General features: G+C 31.5%; 1 protein-coding gene across 6 annotated transcripts in view; it reads right to left on the bottom strand.

Annotated features, from left to right (window-relative positions):
- The window catches only part of PCDH9 (protocadherin 9), an 808,726-nt gene that overhangs the window by 506,232 nt on the left and 281,815 nt on the right, over nucleotides 1-20,679 (bottom strand). For 2 of the 6 annotated variants that reach the window (XM_016137177.2, XM_016137180.2), the window contains exon 3: nucleotides 3,413-3,514. The exons of 2 other annotated variants lie outside the window; for them this stretch is intronic. In XM_016137177.2, coding sequence (XP_015992663.1) covers nucleotides 3,413-3,514 — 102 coding nt within the window. The remainder of the gene's footprint in view (nucleotides 1-3,412; nucleotides 3,515-20,679) is intronic. 2 more of the 6 variants (XM_016137178.2, XM_016137181.2) reach the window with 1 other exon arrangement.

Raw genomic sequence — 20,679 nt, 5'->3', positions numbered from 1 at the left:
ACTGTGGTTAGAGACCAACTCTACTAATTACTATTTGCGTGAATTTGAGCAAATTATGTAAACTGTGTGTATCTGTAAAAAAGAGTAATAATAGTACGTACCTCATGAGGTTGTTATCAAGTTAAATAAACTATATTTTATCAACTGTAACAAAATATTTCTGCATTTTAACATGTCTTAAAGCAGGACACATATTAAGGAAATCATAAAGAAGAAATTAACGGAGTCTGACTATTTTTCCTAATGGCACATGAATTTGTAGTATGTTTTATATTCAATAATATCTTACATTAGATGAAACTTGGTAATACATATGAAGTGCTTAGAATAATATCTGATACAAAAATTGTCCAATAACTGATATTAACATTCCTCTATAAGCAATAATTGTTATAGCCAAATTAAGACTGATAGGTTCAGTATAATGCTTTAAGAGTGATTAAAATCTTGTTAGTCATAACAGTCTTGGTTTTATTTTGTTTCTAATGTCATAATACAAATTTAATAACTTCATTCAGATTAACCAACATTAACTGACACAAAAAATGACCTTCTATTCGAACAACGGTATAGTTTTATGCAATTAAATATTTCTGTGATAAAAAGAACAAGCATCTTTTTCACTTTAGCAAAGTGTTATAGGGAGGAATATAAACTGTGAGAAAATAAAAAAAATTAGTAATAAATGTTCTTTTACCAAGCTTAGTGCATCATTTAATAAAAATAAAAAATAATAACAGTGTATCACAGGTACCGATTTGTAGGTTATAATCACCTTTTGCTATTAATTCTTAAGAAAAATTATTACTAGATTAATACTTTTAAGGCACTAGTTACTGAAACTATCCTCTTTGTTATTGGTCTGCAGATATTAAGCATTTATTCAGGAATTCTATCTCTCAGAATACTTCATAGAATTTCAAAACTGGAATCATTCCTGTCTTCAAGTTTTATTTTATAAGAAACTTCAGACATTATCTTTCTGTATTAAAAAAAAAAAAAGTATATGTAAGACATTAAGTATATTATGGTCAAAAACAATTTGAATTGATCAAGGACAAATGTAAGCGATGGCTGAATATACACACAAGGAGCTTGAAATAGACCCTGGCAGAGACTTTGTGCTACAAACATATCGGTTGTTGTTATCATCATCTTTATTTAGTATCATAGACCACTCCCTTACACATAGCCTAGTCTGAAACCATTCAAACTACCATGGGCCTGGAGTATGATGGTTAAATGAGAATCCATGGGATAAGATATTTCCAAAATTATTTGTCTCCTTTCCTTTTTCTGGAAATACAGCACAGTAGCTTTATTTTCACTGTTCTTTGATAATTGGAGTCATAATATAAATTAACATCATAGCTCTAAGTATCACTTTTTTCTTGTTCATATTCCCTAGAACTTTAGTTAAATAAACCCTGTATAAATTGTGCTCTTATGCTTTGGGCCTTATTAAATATCTAGGGATAAAAAGCATATGGTTTGTAGGAAATTATTTTAATTATAGATCATTTAAAGTCTCCATAAAAAATAAGAAAATCTTCAGTAAACAATTTCCCATTTCACTCCCTTGGGTAATCAAAGAGATTTCTGGAGAGTTAGAGATTCTTCACTCAAAAACCACGGACATAAAAATATTACAGCATACATATATAATTCTTAGAAATTTGAAATCCACTTGGGTTTTAATGGCTTTCAGAACATTTTGGTTAGCTTTTTAAAATATTTATATGAGTCTTTATTTATGAATAAAACTTATTCATTTCTGCCATAGAGTAAGAGTTATTGTGTCATAATTGGATGAAATAAGGGTGACTAATAGGAGAAATTCCTATGTTCTCGGCACTTGAAATGTGCACAACGATTATGAAAAATCAAAGGTTAAAAAATTATGGTTCTTCTCTCAAATGTCAAGTAATTAAGATGTTGAAGAAAGAGAGATAAAGAAGAAAATAAAAGTAATTTAAGAATATATGCTGTAGTTTTCAAGGATGTTTCTGAGTTGTTAGATCCACATAAAGAAAAAGAAGAAAAACATGTGGAGGATGAATTATGGGATAAAGCTGTCCAAGTTATCACTTTACCCCTTTTCTACCTCAGTTAATGGTTTGTCTAAAAGAAAAGTTGTTTATCAATAAAATTTCTATCAAAATAGCTTTTCTGACTTATATTACTACTGAGGCTTTTGAAAATGATATTCCTTTAGTTGGCTAAAATAAGTACAAAAAGTCCCTTACTACTAATGTTTTGAATATTTTTAATGGGATAGGGGAAAACTTAGCTTCGGTGAGAAAACAGACCACACACTACACACTAACAGACACCTGTATACATACATATATGTATTTTCTTTCTCTCTCTTTCTCTCTCTCTCTTCTTTCATTCATTCATTCATTCATTCATCTATCATTCTATTTATCATCTATCTTTCTATCTATTTATCATCTATCTATCTATCTATCTATCTATCTATCTATCTATCTATCATCTACCTACCTATCCATCATCAATCTACATTATGTTATAGTTGTGGAAAATAGATGAAACAAATACGTATGTGTTAGAATTAGAGTTAACTATTGAGCACAATTCCTTAAAAATATGGATCTTGTATTGCACTGTGTGAACATACTTAACTATGCACTTATAATGATTACACATCTCAATCAATATAAATTAAAATTTTTAAAAAATGCAATGATAAATTTTATGTTATATGTTTTAAAAATTGAAACATAACGGATTTCTGCATCTAGCCATGTTAGAATAATTGATACTGGAATAGCTCTCTCAACATAAGAAAAGAAGAAAAGAAAGAAAGAAAAAAAGGAAAGGAATCATCTACATTCCACAGTAGATGGATTCATTAAAAAAAAAAAAGGTTTTTATTTTAAATTCAAAACACAGGGAAATAAAGGATCAAGCTGAGAAAAAGTAAAGAAAGGAAAAGATTTATGAAAATTACAATTTAGCCTGGTTATATCAAACAGCATTGTCTTCTTTACTGTCCTTGAGTGTAGGGGATGGAACCAAACTTTCAACAAATGGAATTCTGTATCTTTTAGCTCAACAATTAAAGTTGAATGAATTATGCACATATAAGTCTAAAAGTTGCTTATTACTTTCTCCAAAAATAGGTTAACATCAACACTTTGCATTCAATGACAACAACATAAAACTGTTTTTAATAGTTGGACCATTACCAAAAAGGAAAAGATTATTATTTGCTTTTGTTCTAAAAACTGTTTACTTAAAATTATTTTAAAAAGTACTAGTATAAAGATATGAACATAAAAGAGGTCAGCAAAGAAAATATTTATAATAGTTAACTTATAATATTTAAAATCAGAAGGAAAATGCAAACTACTCAGTACTAGTATGTCTCTATAGAGATATGGCATACCTCATAATGGCTTTCTTCATTTTCCTGAATGTAGAAACCCGCAGAGCTGGGACATTTCTGAGGAGTGACAGGAATATTGTCACTTTTGCTGTGTGAGTTACACTGAAAGAGATTACCAAATAATTGTGACAAACTACTCCACATTAGAGTGTCTTCTGAGAGACACGGCTGTTTGCTAAGAGTCTAATTAAGGACTACCATTTGAATCAAGGTTCCTACCCTCACAGGTACATGCATTAATATTGAGCTTTTACAAAAAAACTAAAAAATATTCCCAAGATAAACATATTGTCAAATTGTTTTAACTAAAACTAAAAAAATCTAAAATGTAGTTATTTCATTTTTACTCTTTTTAAGCAATATTTATTATGCTTATGATTTTAGTAGCTAAAACATACTTAGTAGCTAAACTTAATGCATTATTATTTATGTGTGATATTATTTAAATGCTTTATATATATATATAATACAGATGACCTGTGACATAGACATTATTATTATCCCCGGATGAGAAAAAGGAGGCAGAATCAAATATTTTTCCCAAGGTTGGGCTGCTACCCAGGTTTCCAGGACCATGTCCTGTACCTTATTTACTATAATCAGGGCCTTTATAAATGATACATTTGAAATAGTTAAAACTAAAAGTTTAAAGACTTAAAATATTACTTTACTTTTTCTCTCACCCAAATATATTTTTAAAAAGAGGTTAACTAGAATAATTCACTTAGAAATAGATTTGAATTGTAAGATATTAAATTATGACTTAGCCTTTCTCTGTTAAAAATGTTAAAATGTCTCTTTTCCATATTCCTCACAAGAATTTTTTTGTTCCTTTGTTTTTGTTTTTGTTTTTAATGTGAAAATAAGGTATTATTGACTTCTTGCTATCATTGGTTCCTTCGTTCTTAAATCTTGTGTTAGAGTCAAAGAAAGGAATGTTTATAAGTATTGATGTTTGGTCATTTACTAAACATAATATTGAGGTTTCTAAGATTTCTACTTTAATAAAAGATATTATAGTGCCTCCACAAAGGGTTTATTATTGGCATATAATCTTTTATCTCCCATGAGACTATAGCATGTGCTGAGTTTTATGACAAAACGAAGGAAAATAATGTATTTTTTTCAAAATAGATTCAAATTTGTAACAAACATTTTTGATTTACTAATGAAATTATATTTTTCCCATCCCGAAGAACAATCTTTTAGAAAATTACTATCAAAGATATCTTAAAAAGCAAATGAGTTTTTTGAGTTTAGTATATGAAGTTAAGTATATTCTCAAGACCACAATTTTATATAATTAAATACATTTAAAAACACTCATACACACACATAAACTCAGAAAAGGGGCAAAAATACAAAATAGAATTCCATAATGTTTCATTACATTTTGAAGATATTAATTATCTAATTTATTTTTGTTTGTTTAAGACAGAGAGCAATATGGAAGCCTGGGAAGGATGACTTTCAAATCTGTATTAGAAATTTTTGGCATAAAAAAATTATTTTATGCCTGGTCTCTCTACAAAGAGTATCAATCACCCCTGTTCAAGATGTAACCTTCCCTAGGAACCCTTCAGGGGTAACTAAACAAATGGCTATTGCCATTTTGACCTCTGCTTGCTACCTAAGCAACTTTTAGATCTAGTTTGTAAAATGCTGCTCTGCCAGTATTAATTCTTGAAATGAGCCTAAGTTTGTCTGGACAACTTCACTGTTAATTATGAAGGCCTAACTCTGATATCTCTCCACAGCAGCTTCCCTAGGTTTTTAAAAGAAAAGGAAAAGAAAAAAAAGTTTAGACCTTACAACAGTTATTTTCATCCCTGATGTTCCTAGACATTTTAATCACTCAATTCCTGTCCCTGGCCTCTCCTCATATCTATTCATGCTGATTAATCTTTTAAAAACATCTCATGTATTATGCAGTCTCTCTCCCAAGAAACATTTCCTCAAATCCTGTGGTCTAGCAGCCATTCTCACCCTAGTTGTATTAGAATTACCTGGGGAGTTTTAAAAAAATGTTTGTGACTGAGCCCCACCTCACACTGAATAAATTATAGCTCATATAAAGATATTTTTTTAATATCCGGGTAATTCTAATGTGCAGCCAGAGTTTAGAATCCCTGGGTTTCTTTGTCTAGCCCTCGGGACATTATGGTGTATTTTGGCTTCATTTTCCTTTCAATCTGCTCACTTGCTCTATATCATTTGTTCTTGCTTATCCTTATTTAACCTGTCATAGAATAGATAATTCTTTTTTTCATGGCTATATCATAATGCCTCTGGACCTGAAAAAAAAAAAAAAGCCAACTATGTTTGTATAATACTTTATACCTATAAATACAATATTTTGTGTATTATCCACAAGAAATCTTTGCAGAGATTTAGAAAATATACTTTCTTTAACAGGTGGGGAAGACAGAGGTTCAGATGTATTCAATGTTCTTTGTACAAGAAGTTGCCCAATAAAAGCACTCCTAAATGTCAAGACTCATGCTATTACTACTCTTCCATATCTCCCTTAAGGGTCCATTTATCTCCTCATCCATTCACATATTTCACTCTGCTCATTTTTTTTTTTTTTTTTTTGATCATCGGTCATTTGCCGAAGTGCATGCAATGTCAAAATATTACTGGTTCATCCAGATATAGCATTTAATATCTGCAATAACCTCACTCTAGCAGCGAAATCAAACTTAGAAACAACTACTTTGATATGTAAAAATGTAATGTGAAAACATATGCACAGGTTACTAAGGGTTTGATGTATGGGCAGAGTTTTGAAAGATTGGCCAGTAAGGGAATTACGTTAGCATAACTTCATGACAGAAGGAAGAGCATACGCAAAGTCTAGAAGACATGAATTCTCATGACCTGGCCTGTGAGCTGTGAGTAGTTTGACAGTACTTTAATCATGAAATATATGAGAATTAATTTGAGGATAGGGACAGAAGTTATTAGTGTGTTAAATTTCGCAGTAGATCCAATGATGAGAAGTTATAGGACTGGACTTAATACAAGTAACAACTACCAAATGATGGGATAGGTGCTTTATAAACAATGGCAGTACCTTGGGTGAGATTTAATATCATTCCTTTTCTCCTAACCTACCTTAGAAAATAAAATATGTGCATTTGCAATATGCTTGTGGAATTTAGGTAAGTCCCTTCATCCCAATAAGATTTTACCTATAAGCCTTTCCTGTGTCTAATTCTGGAGCCGCCTCTATTTACAAAACAGTAGATGGCATCAAAGGAAAAGTTTAACCCATTCTTACTTCCTCACTTTTTAAAATTTTTGAGGGTTGTGATGTAAATAGCCTCTGGGGATTATAAATCTATGGGTCAGAGCAAAAAAAATGGAAAAGAAAAAATAACAGTGTAAGCAAAATTTTGAGCTCAAACATTAAAGAGATAAAACTTTAAGACAATAAGGCCTTAAAAATAAAGAATTTAAACACAAGTCCTTCCTAACAATAAATGTCTCAAGATATGACCCACAAAAATTTTCTTCTGTTTCCCAGATTTGATATGAATATGTAGTTAATTACAATTAAGATAGATTTGCTTAATTGGTTTTAATATTGTAGAAAACATGTAAATCAAACTTGAGAGGTCCAGAGCTCAACAATAACAATCATGTTAAGTGGAAATCACTCTAAATACATTGGTTTTATACTTTAAAATCAATGTGAAGTTCTTCATCACCTGTGATTAATAGTTTCTCTTTTAGTATGTGGATAAATTTTTCCTCCACAAAACATTATAGTTTCTGAGAAACTATTATTAAAAAACTACCTATAGAAATAACTACTTAAACTTGCCTCATAATCAGGAATATTAGCTTCATTTTTGACACAAGTTCTTAAGAAAGCATTTCATAGCCATAGTATCAAAAGAAAAATATCAACAGTAGCAAAAGCAACAAAAGTTTTATGAAAAATTACATAATGATAAGACATAGCTGTTTTCTTTGCTAAAAATGAGGTATAGTTATTTACATTTTCCAGCTTACTCTATAGTAGTAGCAATATGCCCTGTTATTCTATTACTCCTCCTACTTTACAAAATTAAGGTTGTTTGCTAAAAATGAATGGTGGTGTTATATATATATTGTGCAAACTTTATAGAGGCAGTAGCCTTGCATCGTTGTGGTATAGGCTTCATTAAATAATAATTCTACTTGTTAAAAACTCCCACTGAATATGTTTTTCCTACGCATTTTAAAGAACTAAGAATTCCTTCTATGAAGAATTGTGAAATATTCTTAAAACTTTTGATACAAAAGTCCTAAAGGCTAATAAGAAATTCACAATTACAGAAAATAAACTACTTAAAGAATGGTCTATACTTGGTGTCTGGAACTTCTCTCCATACATTCCCTTGGAGAGCCCACATTTACCAAGTTTTCACCATTCCCATGCCCTCTGAAACTGCTCTATCATGATCATCAATGATTTCCACATTAGTAAATAAAAGGACAACTCTCAGGCCTTATCTCTCTTGACACAACTGATAACTTCTTTCTAGATGCATTTAAGTCACTAGCCTTCCAGGACAATACACACTCATGATGTCTTCTAACCTTTCATGCTCTCTTTCTGGAATTATTGTTAAAATTGAAAAGCCTAGAGAAAATGAGGCCTGAGTACTTTATCAGAAAGCATGTTCCCTGATGGTTCCTGACTCTAAAATATTTTCTCACTCAGACACATGAACAATTAATTTCCTAATATAAGAAGACAAGAGTAGACTCTTAGAATGATTCTAAATATGTTTACATTAAAGCACACATATTTATGAGTATTTCTAGAAACTGTTAACATTTATATTTTAGGGGTCCATCCATAAAGTAGGTTCTTATCATTTCTGAAAATTTGTTCCAAACTTTTAATGTCCTGAAACTTATTCTGTCTCTAATCAGGAAGCCTCAGGTCTGTATCTACAGTCTTCTCTCTATTGCCTTTTATGTACCCTTCTCCATTGGTTCATTTTTCTGTCATAATTAAATATGCTTGCAAAACAAAGCAAAAATACTCATCGAACTGTGATGAACACATCAGTATTCAGCTTGAGTAATATATATTTTGACTTAAAATGAAATGCAGTATATATTTTTAAACCAAATAGCATATAAATACCTAAGCAAATCACAGAAATATCAATGGCTAGAATATATGTCAGTTTCAAAGTACAGATAGATTACTTATATAGAATGAGAATAAAAGAGTGAATGGTAAAATAATTTAAAAGTAACAATAACTATACCTGTAGTATGTAGGGAATATGTTTATTTTTTAATTATTTATTTTTTCTCTTTAAAAAGAGTATTTTTCTTAAAAATTAGAGACATAAATATTACAAAATATTAACATATGTTAACTCTGGGTACTAGGGACACAGATATTTTTTGTTTCTCTGTTTTTTTGTCTAAATTTTTCAAATATCTGGAAAAAATAAGCACATAGAAAAATAATGAGCATAACTTTGTTAAAAATCTGCTTCATCCACCTCAAGTCTATCGATAATAGTTATGAAAGGGCTTTATTAACCATAAAATCTTAAAAATGTGCATCTTCAGAAATAAAGGTACCACATAGATGTCAGTTTCCTTTTGATTTGGCTTGAGGTCAATCCTCTTGTTTCAGCAAAAAATGTTTTTCTAAAGCTAGGTAAGGACCATGCTTGTTTTTCCTTCTATAGTAATACAGCTCAAAAGTCCTTCTATTTCCTTTATATAAATTCTGCTTTCTTTCACTTCATGAGGGAAAAAATCCTTCTGTTGACAATTTATCTCCAGTGTATAATGCATTTCATGCAGCATTACTAGTTATTTTATATTTTAAGTAAAAATTTTAAGTGAAATGAAAAAATAAATAAATGCAAGATTTTTACAATAACACATCCATCTAGATCGTCTCTGTTTGTAACTCTCTGGGTGAAAATTTCTTTGTTCCTGTTTTCTTTTTTGTTGTTTTGACCCCAACAAATTCATTGTGAAATTAGCATTCCCAAGACTACATTGCATCACAAATGCTATCACAAAAGTCAAGTGCGTTAATACCAAAGATTGAGAGTATCTGTAGTAGGAACATTAAACAAACCAGTGGCTTTGGTCATCATGCTTAGTTTCTCCTTAGCAACTCATGGTAGGAAGCAACTTACTCATGGTAATATGTTACCTAAGTGGATAAATTTCATTTACCTACTGCACATATGAAGAAAATTTACGCCTGTTCAACTTTGGGGACAGGCAACATTTCTCTAGACAGCTGACTTTGCCAAGTCAACCCTATTGTTTCTTCCAGGAAGCAAGATTCCTTGGTATGCAAGTTGACTAGGATATACCTTCAAAATGCCCTGAACTGACCATTAACCCATCTCACTTAGTGTAAAATCTCCTCTATCCTTTTCACAATCCCCATTCCAGGTCTCCTTTAAGGCTAGGGTCCTTTTCTTCCTTCTTCAAGCCCCAAACATACCTCCTTTCCTCTCTTCCTCAATAGCACTTTCTTTCTACTCTGCCCCAACAAGCTTTTCCATTTTTGTTTCAGATTTGCAGAGAAACCAGCCAGATGGAAGTAGCCACTACTGCTCAACGAACAGAGAGAAGCTGACCATGCCACAAGGGATTTATGAGAAAACAAAAGCTAATTTTATACAGTCTTTTGGCACAGTCCATTAAATAGGCCAGTTGGCTTTTCTCAATTATAGTTCCCTGTGATCAAGTGATATTAACAGATAAAAAGATGTATTTCTTACTGTGCACTTTTAGTCATAGGTCACTTTTAAAGCATTAGTATAACATTTACCTCAATTTACTATGTTATGATACACTAAATGGAAACCATTTGTTCCAAAACAGTTAAGATATGCAGAATATTTTATAATCAGGGAAACAATCTTAACACATTAAGTAAAAAAAAGAGGATTGGAAAAAATATCTGAGGACATGAAATTAATATCTGAAGAAATTTAGTAAGTGGTTCAATCTGAAGTACCAGATGAAACATTTTATTTATTTTTTCTTTGTTTAGGTATTCCTCTTGCATATGCTATTCCAAAATTTAATGGTCTCTATTATAGACTGGCTGACATTTTCAAACAATGGTAACAATTCAATAAAATGTATAGGTGCCAAATACCATAACCAAGAAATAGCTTTCTCTCAAAGTGTTATTGCTTAAGTGGTATTTGAGAGCAATCTATTGCTATAAATATCTCTGGTAACCATACAGTTTTAACAATTTTGTATATTGTTCATTTCCAGAGAATGCTTGCTCAGTTGATTTTCCTTCTATGCAATGACTTTCAAGGTTTTTCTTTAGGGACTATTCCTAAATACGTAAACAGAGAGAGAAAGAGAGAGAGATTCAAAACATGATCATTCAGTTTTTGAGAGGGCTTACATTAGGCTGTTATGGTCTCCTTTTCTCAACGCAATATTTAATGGGAGTGAAGAGAAAGAAAAAATAATAATTTCGTAATCTTGTAATTAAGAAAGTCGCGATAGCACCCTATTATATCAAGTTTCTCAGCAAGTTTCCTTTAAATGTGCGGTAACAGAGCAGACAGCTGTGAATTGAACACTGAGTGTGCCAAAGAGTCCTCTAGACAGAGGTTCTGGGATGTGGGGTCCATAAGGGTGAGCACGATTTTGCTAAATAAATAATACACATAGAAGCGCATATATTTTCCCACATCCAGTTATAAATTCTTTCATAAGCAATTACTACTAAACTCTCTAACTTAATACAGGTAAACGTTACAATTTTAGGTCATTATTCACCAAGGAATTCCTTGAGCTATGCAAAACCACCTTTATGAGGACCACAAATCGTAGCTGCTCTGTGCACATTACAATATTTTCTTTAAATGGTTCATGGAAGGTTTATTTGTTTTATGCACCTTTTTTGACCCAGCTGCTATGGGCATGCATAGAAATAAAATCCCTCCGAAAGTGTACTTCAAACTCTAATGTTCTATACTTTACAATTTCTCTACTGTTCCCTTCCTTGTATTATTATCTTACTGTAAAGCCATTTCACAAGAGCAATAATACATTGAAAGGTTTTAAATTACAAAAGGATTACATGTTATATTGCTTGGGCAAAGCTCTATTAATGCCAGTAGGCACTGCACATTGCAACTTAATTCTGCATTTTAAATAAATGGATACAGGCACAGGCAATACAGGCCTTTGCAACTTTACAGACACTTAAGGAGAGGTACTAACTTCTGTCCGAGTATATTCCAAGGAATACAATATGAGGTATTTTTAGTACGGTCCATCAGGAATATGCATGTTGTTTTAATTTAAGACAATTGTTTTGTAGTTCATTTAAGTTTATGTTATTTTTTTGTTCTCATAAATTCCCTGAGACTTTCATATATTTTTTACTTAATTGTATTTATACCTTGAAGAGAAATAAAAACAATAATTTTCTCAACACACAAAAAATAAATTGTCTAAAAATATTTAAAATTCAAACATCAAGGGAGAAAGAGGTCCTGTTTTAGATGTGTTCACTTAGAATTTGACGATAAAGTCTTTTGTTACATTTCCAGGTTGAATTGAAAGACTTTAGGGAAGGAAAACGATGAGCTTCATTTTCACTCCAGATAATTGATGCTTAAGAAGTCAATGCATCTTTTGAGGTGGTTAAAATTTTCAAGGAGTTCTGAAACAGAGCTAAATACATAGTCCTAACACTACCTTATTAGAGAACACCATATTGGTTTATATGTTCCATTAACTGGTATTAAAATGCAAAGAATGCATAAGGCTTAAGATGTGAGTGCAAGTATACAGTGATGGGCTCTTCACAAGTAAATATTCTTTTTTTTTTTTTATGGAGAGGTGGCCATTTATGAATTGCATTTATATGTATGTGCAGACATGCAAACATATAAGTACCATGCTTTCACATATGTTTCATGTAGTGATTCATATATTTTTTCATATAGATGACTGCATATATTTGTATATGAAAAAGTATTTCTTATGAAGAATTGCTTTTATTAATAATATATCAAAAAGTATACTTTTAAAAAATATTTCACCCTTAACTATACAGATAAATTCTATTATATAAATATTTATTTAGAATTTTAAATGTTCTAAAAATAAACCACATATTATACTATATTAATAGCATATATATGTATGTGTTTGTGCATATATATATGTGTGTGTGTGTGTGTGTGTGTGTACGTGTGTGTATATATGTGTGTGTGTATATATATATATATATATATATATATATAACACAAATGCACCCTTAAGTTTAATGTGAAGTACTTTTGTAAAAACAATCTTATCTAAAATCATGATTATATTTTAAAATTTCTGTGGTAAAGAAGGGAAGAAAAAATCCGAACTGAATATAATTTTCCATTGCAAGGTTATATTCTTATATTATGAAAAAAATGCTTTCTGAAAATACACTTTTAACATATTAGCCTTTCTAGTCTTTAACTACACTCTGCAAGTCAACCTCCAGTCAAAGGAATCAGGTCACAAATTCAGAGATTGAAATCTAAAGTGTTTCAAAGTGAATTCAAAATTCAAGGCTGTGCCAGTTATTTCAATACTGTCTTTTCAAAGCAAATTCTTAAATAGTTCAGTGGATTATTATACTTTTCTTACTGGAAAGTTTTCTAAAACAGATCCTGAAGCTTGAATCTATTAATAGCATACACAAAGAGAAAGACAGAGAGCATGCTTTGTTTTTTTACAGTACATTAATAACAAACAGTATCCCTTGAATACATAATTTTTAAAATGTGTTTTATAAGATATTTCATATTTTTAATTTAAATTGATTACTCAAATCATAATGTATCTAATGTGAGTAAAAATTTATGACTTTTTAATTAACGACTTGGAATAAAAAAGAATGTTTCAGAATATACTAGAATGTGTCAATTAACACTTCAGGGACCTGGACTTGAACCTCAGCTCTGCCAACTGATCTTGTCATTTCTTATCTCTGTGTGTTTGTCTGTAAGACAGGAAGTTTAGATTCCACCTCCCCATCAAAATGCAGCCTATCTGTGAGATACAGCTACGTTACCCTAAAAATTAAGGTAACATTGTTTTTTGACCCAAATATCAATCTGTAATTTTAGACCTTCGTAAAATGGTGAAATAATTTAGTTGATAAAGAGACTTCAGGAAAGCTGAACTTCACTACTGACTGTTCTACTCATGTGCTCTTGCTGATAGTTTTGAATATGTGTTACTCTATTAAAACGAACATCTCGTTTTAACGCATTGTTTCATATGCATAGTTTTATTCATAAAGAGAAAAACGCTATCAAAAGTTTGATATTTATTGACTCTACTTCTACTTTCTCTTTAGAAAAAGAATTAGTGCATTGAGTACCTTCTGAAACATAGCATTTCGGTCCAAATTAAACTAATCACAGCAATGTTGGATAGCAACCATTCAGCAAGTCTGTAATCTACTTAGCTGTGAATGTTTAAAAGGCTAGAGTGTCTTTTTAAATTTATTTTAAAAATTAAAGTTCTGTGTCTTTCAGGAAACAAAACCAAGTCATGTGAGAAATGTGCTCGCTTTTAAAGTCTGAAAAATGGTTATTCTCATAGGTTTGGAGTGAGATTACCAGAAGGAATGTACATTAACATACAGCAAACAATTGTAGATGAAGTCACTGCTAATAGAGTTATCTCTTGAATGACTTGCTTTGTCCCCAAGCTTCTAGCTAATATAACTTTGGCAAAACCACTTTACTATTTATCTTCTAATCCTGAGGTCATAGAACTGTAACACTTAGATAGCTCTCTAAAACACTCACACTTCTCTGACTTATCCTTATTAAGTTGCTCCCCTGGTGAAGATTAACCAGAAATAGATTTTAGGAACATATACAAAAATCTATTTTGAAAAAGGTATATTAATAAACATGAAGAATATCTGGGAAACCTTTCTTTACTGAGGAAGAAAATGATAAAACATATGGTTTAGTATTCTCTTCAAGAAGCATATTAAATGTATCGTCTATGAAGATTCACACAAATAAATACATTCACTCATTCAACAAACATTTCTTAATAACCTCCTATGGGTTAAATACTCATTAATGATAATGATTTCATTAAAAGAATAAAAAGAGATAATCCTTGTCCTGAAAAAGTTGACAGCGTATTAATTATGGTCATTTTGATAAATTTTGTATATCTCTCAAATGTATTCAGCAACATATGTAAATATTTCAAAATAGAGGGGAAAAAAAGAATACAATGTAATGAGTAGAACAGATGGTGGCATTTATACACTTTTTTCCCTACATAGTTTTCTTCGGAAGAATACAGAATGATAGTTCCTTGTCAGATAATAACATATTTTTGTCCTACAATGATATCAAAATATATTTATCCAATTAAATAAGGATTAATATATTTAAGTTCATGATAGCTTTATAAAGTAGAGATGGTGGGCAATATTTAAAATAGTTTAACAATATCTAAAGAACATTTTATAAAACATTTCTCTTCATATTAATAATATTGATAATAGAAATCCACTTTCAAATTAAGGTAATATATTTTTTTTGAAGAAAGTAATTTTAGAAAAAGAAATATTTATATATTCTAATTATTGCCTCTTAAAATTCAATACTGTTAAGGCACGGACGGCTCTTTGTGATCTTATATTAGCATTCTATTACAATTTAAGTTATTTTATGAAATATTTTTTAAATTCAACATTAGAAAATAAGGATCTGACAAAAATGAGTAGAATTTTTTATTGCCCTTCAATGAAGGATGAAAAGAATTTCTAATAGACTATTTTTATAATATCTTTTCTCACTATTTTAATTACCAGGATTCCTAAAATAAACAGGGAATGAGACCATCAACACTAATTTGTGTTTGTTTTTGTATATCACTAGAGAAAGATGTTGAAATTAGTCCTATAGTCCACGATATTCTGTAATAATCTGTACAGTAATGGAGCACTTTAAAAAGGAAAGTATAACTTTTCTCCAGCTTCTAAGGAGTAGGAGCCTGAATAGGAGGTGTGTGTGTGTATGTGTGTGTATGTGTGTGTGTGTGTGTGTAAGCAGAAAGAAACAACCAGATAAAATAGCTGAATGCTTTTGAAACGCCACATAAAAAGAAACAGGAAATCAGAGTAAATATAATTTATACTCTTGACACTGAGCTCAGTAGCTCTGTTTCCTTTTTGCCTTCTTTTCAGCCTTTCCTCTTTTTAAATTCTATTAAGTCTCATTTTCATTCCTCTCTGTGGCACTGAAAAATCTTTTAAAAGCTTGGGATCTCGGCTTGAAATTTGTGTCTACCAGTGAGAATTTGTAGCAGTTCCCTTCCCTCTGGGTGACTTCAACATTTGATAGACTCATTGAATATTAGACTTGAAAGAAACATGGGCGGTTCTTTCCTTAACCTCTGTTATCACTGAGGATATGTCACAGAGACTGATCAATGAATGATGAACTTTATTTATGTGACATAGGGTAGAAATTATTTGAATTCCTTTTAATGTAATTGAAACAAAAAGAAATTCAGCCATATTTTCAATCTCATATTTTAAATTATGTGCTTGCAGACCTTGAAGTGACCTTTGTATTTGGCTCATTAATATTCTCACAAATTGCTCTGTAAGAGAATAGCAAAGACCCATCATTAGAATAGAACTAGAGCCTCTAGTTCATTCAATTCAGATAGCCATTCAGTTTAATAGGAAAATATATATATATACTTTCCCTGGAAGAGACTTATAACCACATCTGAAGAAACAATCTGCTTAACTCAATATTCAAATTAATTCATATAAAAAACATCTTTCTCAGTTTAACTGAAAATATTCCATGCTCAGAATTTGGGAGATTGAAAAGGCCAACCAGATATTCTGAAACATCTACAAAAAAGGAAGTTCTAATGAGTTTGAAACTAAATACCATGTTAAATATGTGTCCGAATGTGGTCAAGAGTGTAGGCCTAAATATAACGACTGTATATGTAATTTATACATATAGCTAAGAACCATTGTATTAATGGTTGATTGTAAGACTTGACTGAACTTTAGTAACTTGTACTTGGCGGTTTTAGTTCATCGATATTGTATGTATCTTCTCAACATACAGAACATTCATCCCCATATTATTCCCTAGTGAGCTCTTTAAAGCTTGGAGAAGTATAGAATTTGTCTACAGTCTCGTTAAAATAAATAGCTAAACACAATGAGGGAAGTGTGTCTAAGGAAGGAAAATGCATACATACACCTAGGCACACTCAGTAAATATTTACATATTTTTAAACAAGCTATACAAAATACATATGGAAGAACAAAATCTTATTTTCTGCTGCTCACTAAGCTGAAAAAACTTGCGAATAAATTTTTCTTTGAAAAATTAAGTTACAAACTACTTTCATTTACTTCAATTGCCTACTTCATACATTGAGCATCAACTAATAAAACATACTTCCTTGCTGAAAACTTTATGCACTCATTTGATAGTTTATGTTGATGTCAAGTTAGACAAGGCAATCTTTGTTCAATTTATTCTTCATAAATAAACAAGAGTACACTTTAAAATAAATTCTCATGAAACTAGGCTTTTGGGAACATGTTGCATATAAAAGCTGGGTACCCTTGCCTTACATATATTTCACTACCAATTACTGCCTCTTACTTTTATTTTTCCTCATCTTTCAATAGCTTGAGTCAAGTGCATCACTGTATTCTAGAAATAGTTTTTTTTTTTTTTTAATTTTAAGTCCTTTCTGAAACATAGCCACTAATGAGTTACTTGATTATCATAATCAGAAACACTAATCACTACAGTCTTGATGAAAATTCAGACATCATCTCAAGAGGGTTCTGGTCGAATAAATATGTTGACATGTTATTTGTTTTTATGATAGTCATTCATTGTGATTCAGTGTAAAATAAGTTTATGTAAAAGAGTGACAAGCACGTGGTGAGAGTGTCCAATACAAAAAGAAAGTATGTAAGATAGAAGCTACCAAAGATCCCTTTTAATTCCATTACTAGGTAAAACAAATACATAAATATCCCCTTACTAAAATGCCTGCAGAGTAGTAACTTTCTTTATATGAACAACTCTGCAAATTTAAAGTGCCTTGTTTTCACTTTAACATTATGTAAATGACAAACTACTCAGGATGTCTTTCTCTGCTATACCCAAATCCCTACAGAGACAACCCAATGTACAAGACATAATCACTTCTCTTATTCCCTCTAACTTCCACACCAGGCACATTAGGCACGTGGTGTTCCTCAGTTACCCAGACAAGCAGAATCTAAGATGACCAGTGTCATGTTAAAACTGCTGTATATGATGATATTCAAGCAAAGATGAGTTCTTCCCCCACAATGCTTTTGTGGAAATTTAAGCTGAGGAGGAGGAAAGAAAGTCTCGGTTGAAATTGAAAGGTTGGAGTGTGCAAGGATCCAGCAGTAGTCATGCACAAAACAGTACAGAGAACTTAATGCATAAGTACCAAGTGGAAAGAAAGAGAGACAGAGAGACAGAGACCGAAAGTTAGGGACATAAAGACACTTGCAGAGAAACTTATTTATCATTCTCTGTTCTCCTTGAGATGGGACTCAAGTGTTCTAAAGCAAAAAGAAAAGAGTGTCTTAATTTACCATTTTAACAGTTTTTATAATCACTAATAATAATGTTCAACAATTTTTCCCTTAAAAAAAAAAAGCAGAGAAGTAGTATATGGACATCCAAGTATCAAAAGGATGCTCTACCATGTCAGTATTATAACAAGAGCACAAAATACTCCCGATATGCCAAATGTATTAATGTCTAAATGATATAAATTTGTCCCTTCTCCCAAAAAGATTTATGAGGATTGTTTTTGATTATGGGAAAACAAGTGCACCTCTAGCTAATCCCTCCCTGGTATTTTTGTCCTCTGTTTCCCACATGTTTTTCTCATGGTGCACTTTGGAAAGAGGATTTCTAACTTCCTTTCTTCTCAGTTATGCCTCGATTTCCTTCAAACTTGACAAAAAATTACTCTTGAAAAGGCATCACTTTTCTTTCCTTCTTCTTCCATAATTCTAATCTCTCTTCTCCTCAGCCATTCTCTGTATTTCAGTGTCCTTGAGTGATCCTTTCCCATCACATAATTTATATTTATGCCTCTCAATCTATGTTATTGGGTAGCTTATCTTTTCATTAATTTATTTCTTTGGAAAACTTTATGCAATTTCATACTTTTAATTATTTTCTCTATACCTATAAGGAATAGCACTGACATTTACTGTTTCAGAATCAACTGTTCTATGTATGATTCATTTTGAATTTTTAAATGTTTGCTAAATATTCCATCTAAGATTCCTTTATGCATCTTAAAACCAACTTGTCCAATGCTCATGTCATTTTGTTGTGCAGCTAGTCAGATATGAGCAACAGGGGGGACAAAGGACTAGAGGCCCATCCTAGAGATAGCCTAAAGAACACCCCAATAGTAGTAGAATTCTGGGTATACACAAGCACACTAGGCAAAGAGATTTGTAGCAGCCAAGTGTCAATCAAAACAACCTCACTTGCCAATCACCTAGGAATGCCTTTGGAGGCACCCATCACAGCCCAAATAGAAGACAGACATTCCCACTTCTGGGCTCGCTTTTTGCCCCCCTTTTTGCCCTTCTGGGCTCCTCTTCTTTAAGCCCCTTCCTTTCCGACCTTTTGAGCTTTTTTGTATGTAGCCTTTTTGCTCATTACAGTGCTCATTCTCCATGTGCCTCCTTTGGGGTATTGTTTGTCTTTCTAAAATATGTTTTTAATAAAACTATTAGATCTCAATGACCTGTGATTCTTCACTGCTGTCATTTGAGGAAGAACCGAGGAAAAATAGTAACTACACTTCTGTGCAGTCACTCTCTCTCCTCCCTCCCGCTACTGTTGGGGCAACTCCCAACTCCCATCAACCCCAACAGTGACAATTTGGTTTATACTCTATTGGATCCTTTCCTTTTGCATCCCTAGCAAATATATTTCTAACATTCATTTCTCTGTATGAAGTGTTTTGAGTCTATTTGCCCCTTTGATGTTCCACTGCTGTGAATAGTCTTTAACGGGTAGAAAATTCTTAAAAGTGTTTTCAAATAACTGCATTCCGTGTCTTCCATTTCCACTTCAGCTTTGGACCTACCCAATTCACTGGTATTCACATAACTCCATAGATTGGCTACAGCTAATTGGAAGTATTGAATATTTGGATTGTTTTGTTCAGAGAAGTTGCATGCAGGCATAATCTTTTGAGCGTTTCAGAGGACAAAACATTGGGTTCACTGTAAAACCACAATCAAGTGGTTATGTCCCTATAGGGATAATAACCCCTCCCCTGCCTGTCAGCACCGTTGTGGCTAAAAGACTTAAATGTGATAATTAGATATGAAAGAATTTGAAAAGTATAAGGGACTATATAAAGTCAGATTCTGTTAATTAATACTAAAATTTTAAATTATATATAACACATTTCTACTATTCCTCATTAAATTTGAAAAGTAGCATGATCTTCAATTTTTGTTTTATAACAGATTAGGGCAAAGTTTTTAACATTCTTTCACTTCTTAAACATATTCACAATAGACTAGTGGTTACCCGAGGGTAGTGGGGAGGAGACAGGGAGGAAGTGGATGGGATCAAAGGGATCAAATAGGTGGTGACAGAAAGAAATCTCACTATGGAAGATAACACACAATGCAAATATATATATATATGCCTTACTGTTAAAATGTACAGCTGAAACTTACCAGATTTCATTAACCAAAGTCACCATAAAAATAAATAAATAATTTTAAAAAAGAAAATCATTCAGAAAATAAAATAAAAAGAAAATAAACATATTTATATGCCTGATTATATGTCTCCCCTGTAGAATAATCTAAAGAACATGCTACTTGTGACCCCTACAATACTGTTTCAAGAATAAGTTTGGCATGCTGTTGTTCAGAAGGATACATCTAAACACCGTTTGCATTTACTTATACACTCTTTGCCTTGTAAGATATTTGACTAATGAACATACATTTTTTAAGATGTGTACTTTTAACTTTTACTCAAGAATGACAGGAATAAATAATTTCCCCCTGTGTTTTTGAGCAAGGTATATAGAACAAGAATAAAAAAATATCCCCAAATAGATTTGATTTCTAAGTAAATAAAGAAAAAAATTAACTGTATTCTCATTGTCATGAATCCTTGGGATTCTTATCACAGTTTTCT

This window comes from Rousettus aegyptiacus, unplaced genomic scaffold, assembly GCF_014176215.1.
Source record: "Rousettus aegyptiacus isolate mRouAeg1 unplaced genomic scaffold, mRouAeg1.p scaffold_m13_p_11, whole genome shotgun sequence".
NCBI classification, from domain to species: Eukaryota; Metazoa; Chordata; class Mammalia; order Chiroptera; family Pteropodidae; genus Rousettus; species Rousettus aegyptiacus.
Note: the sequence above shows the minus strand (reverse complement) of the source record. Positions and strands in the feature narration are given on the sequence as shown.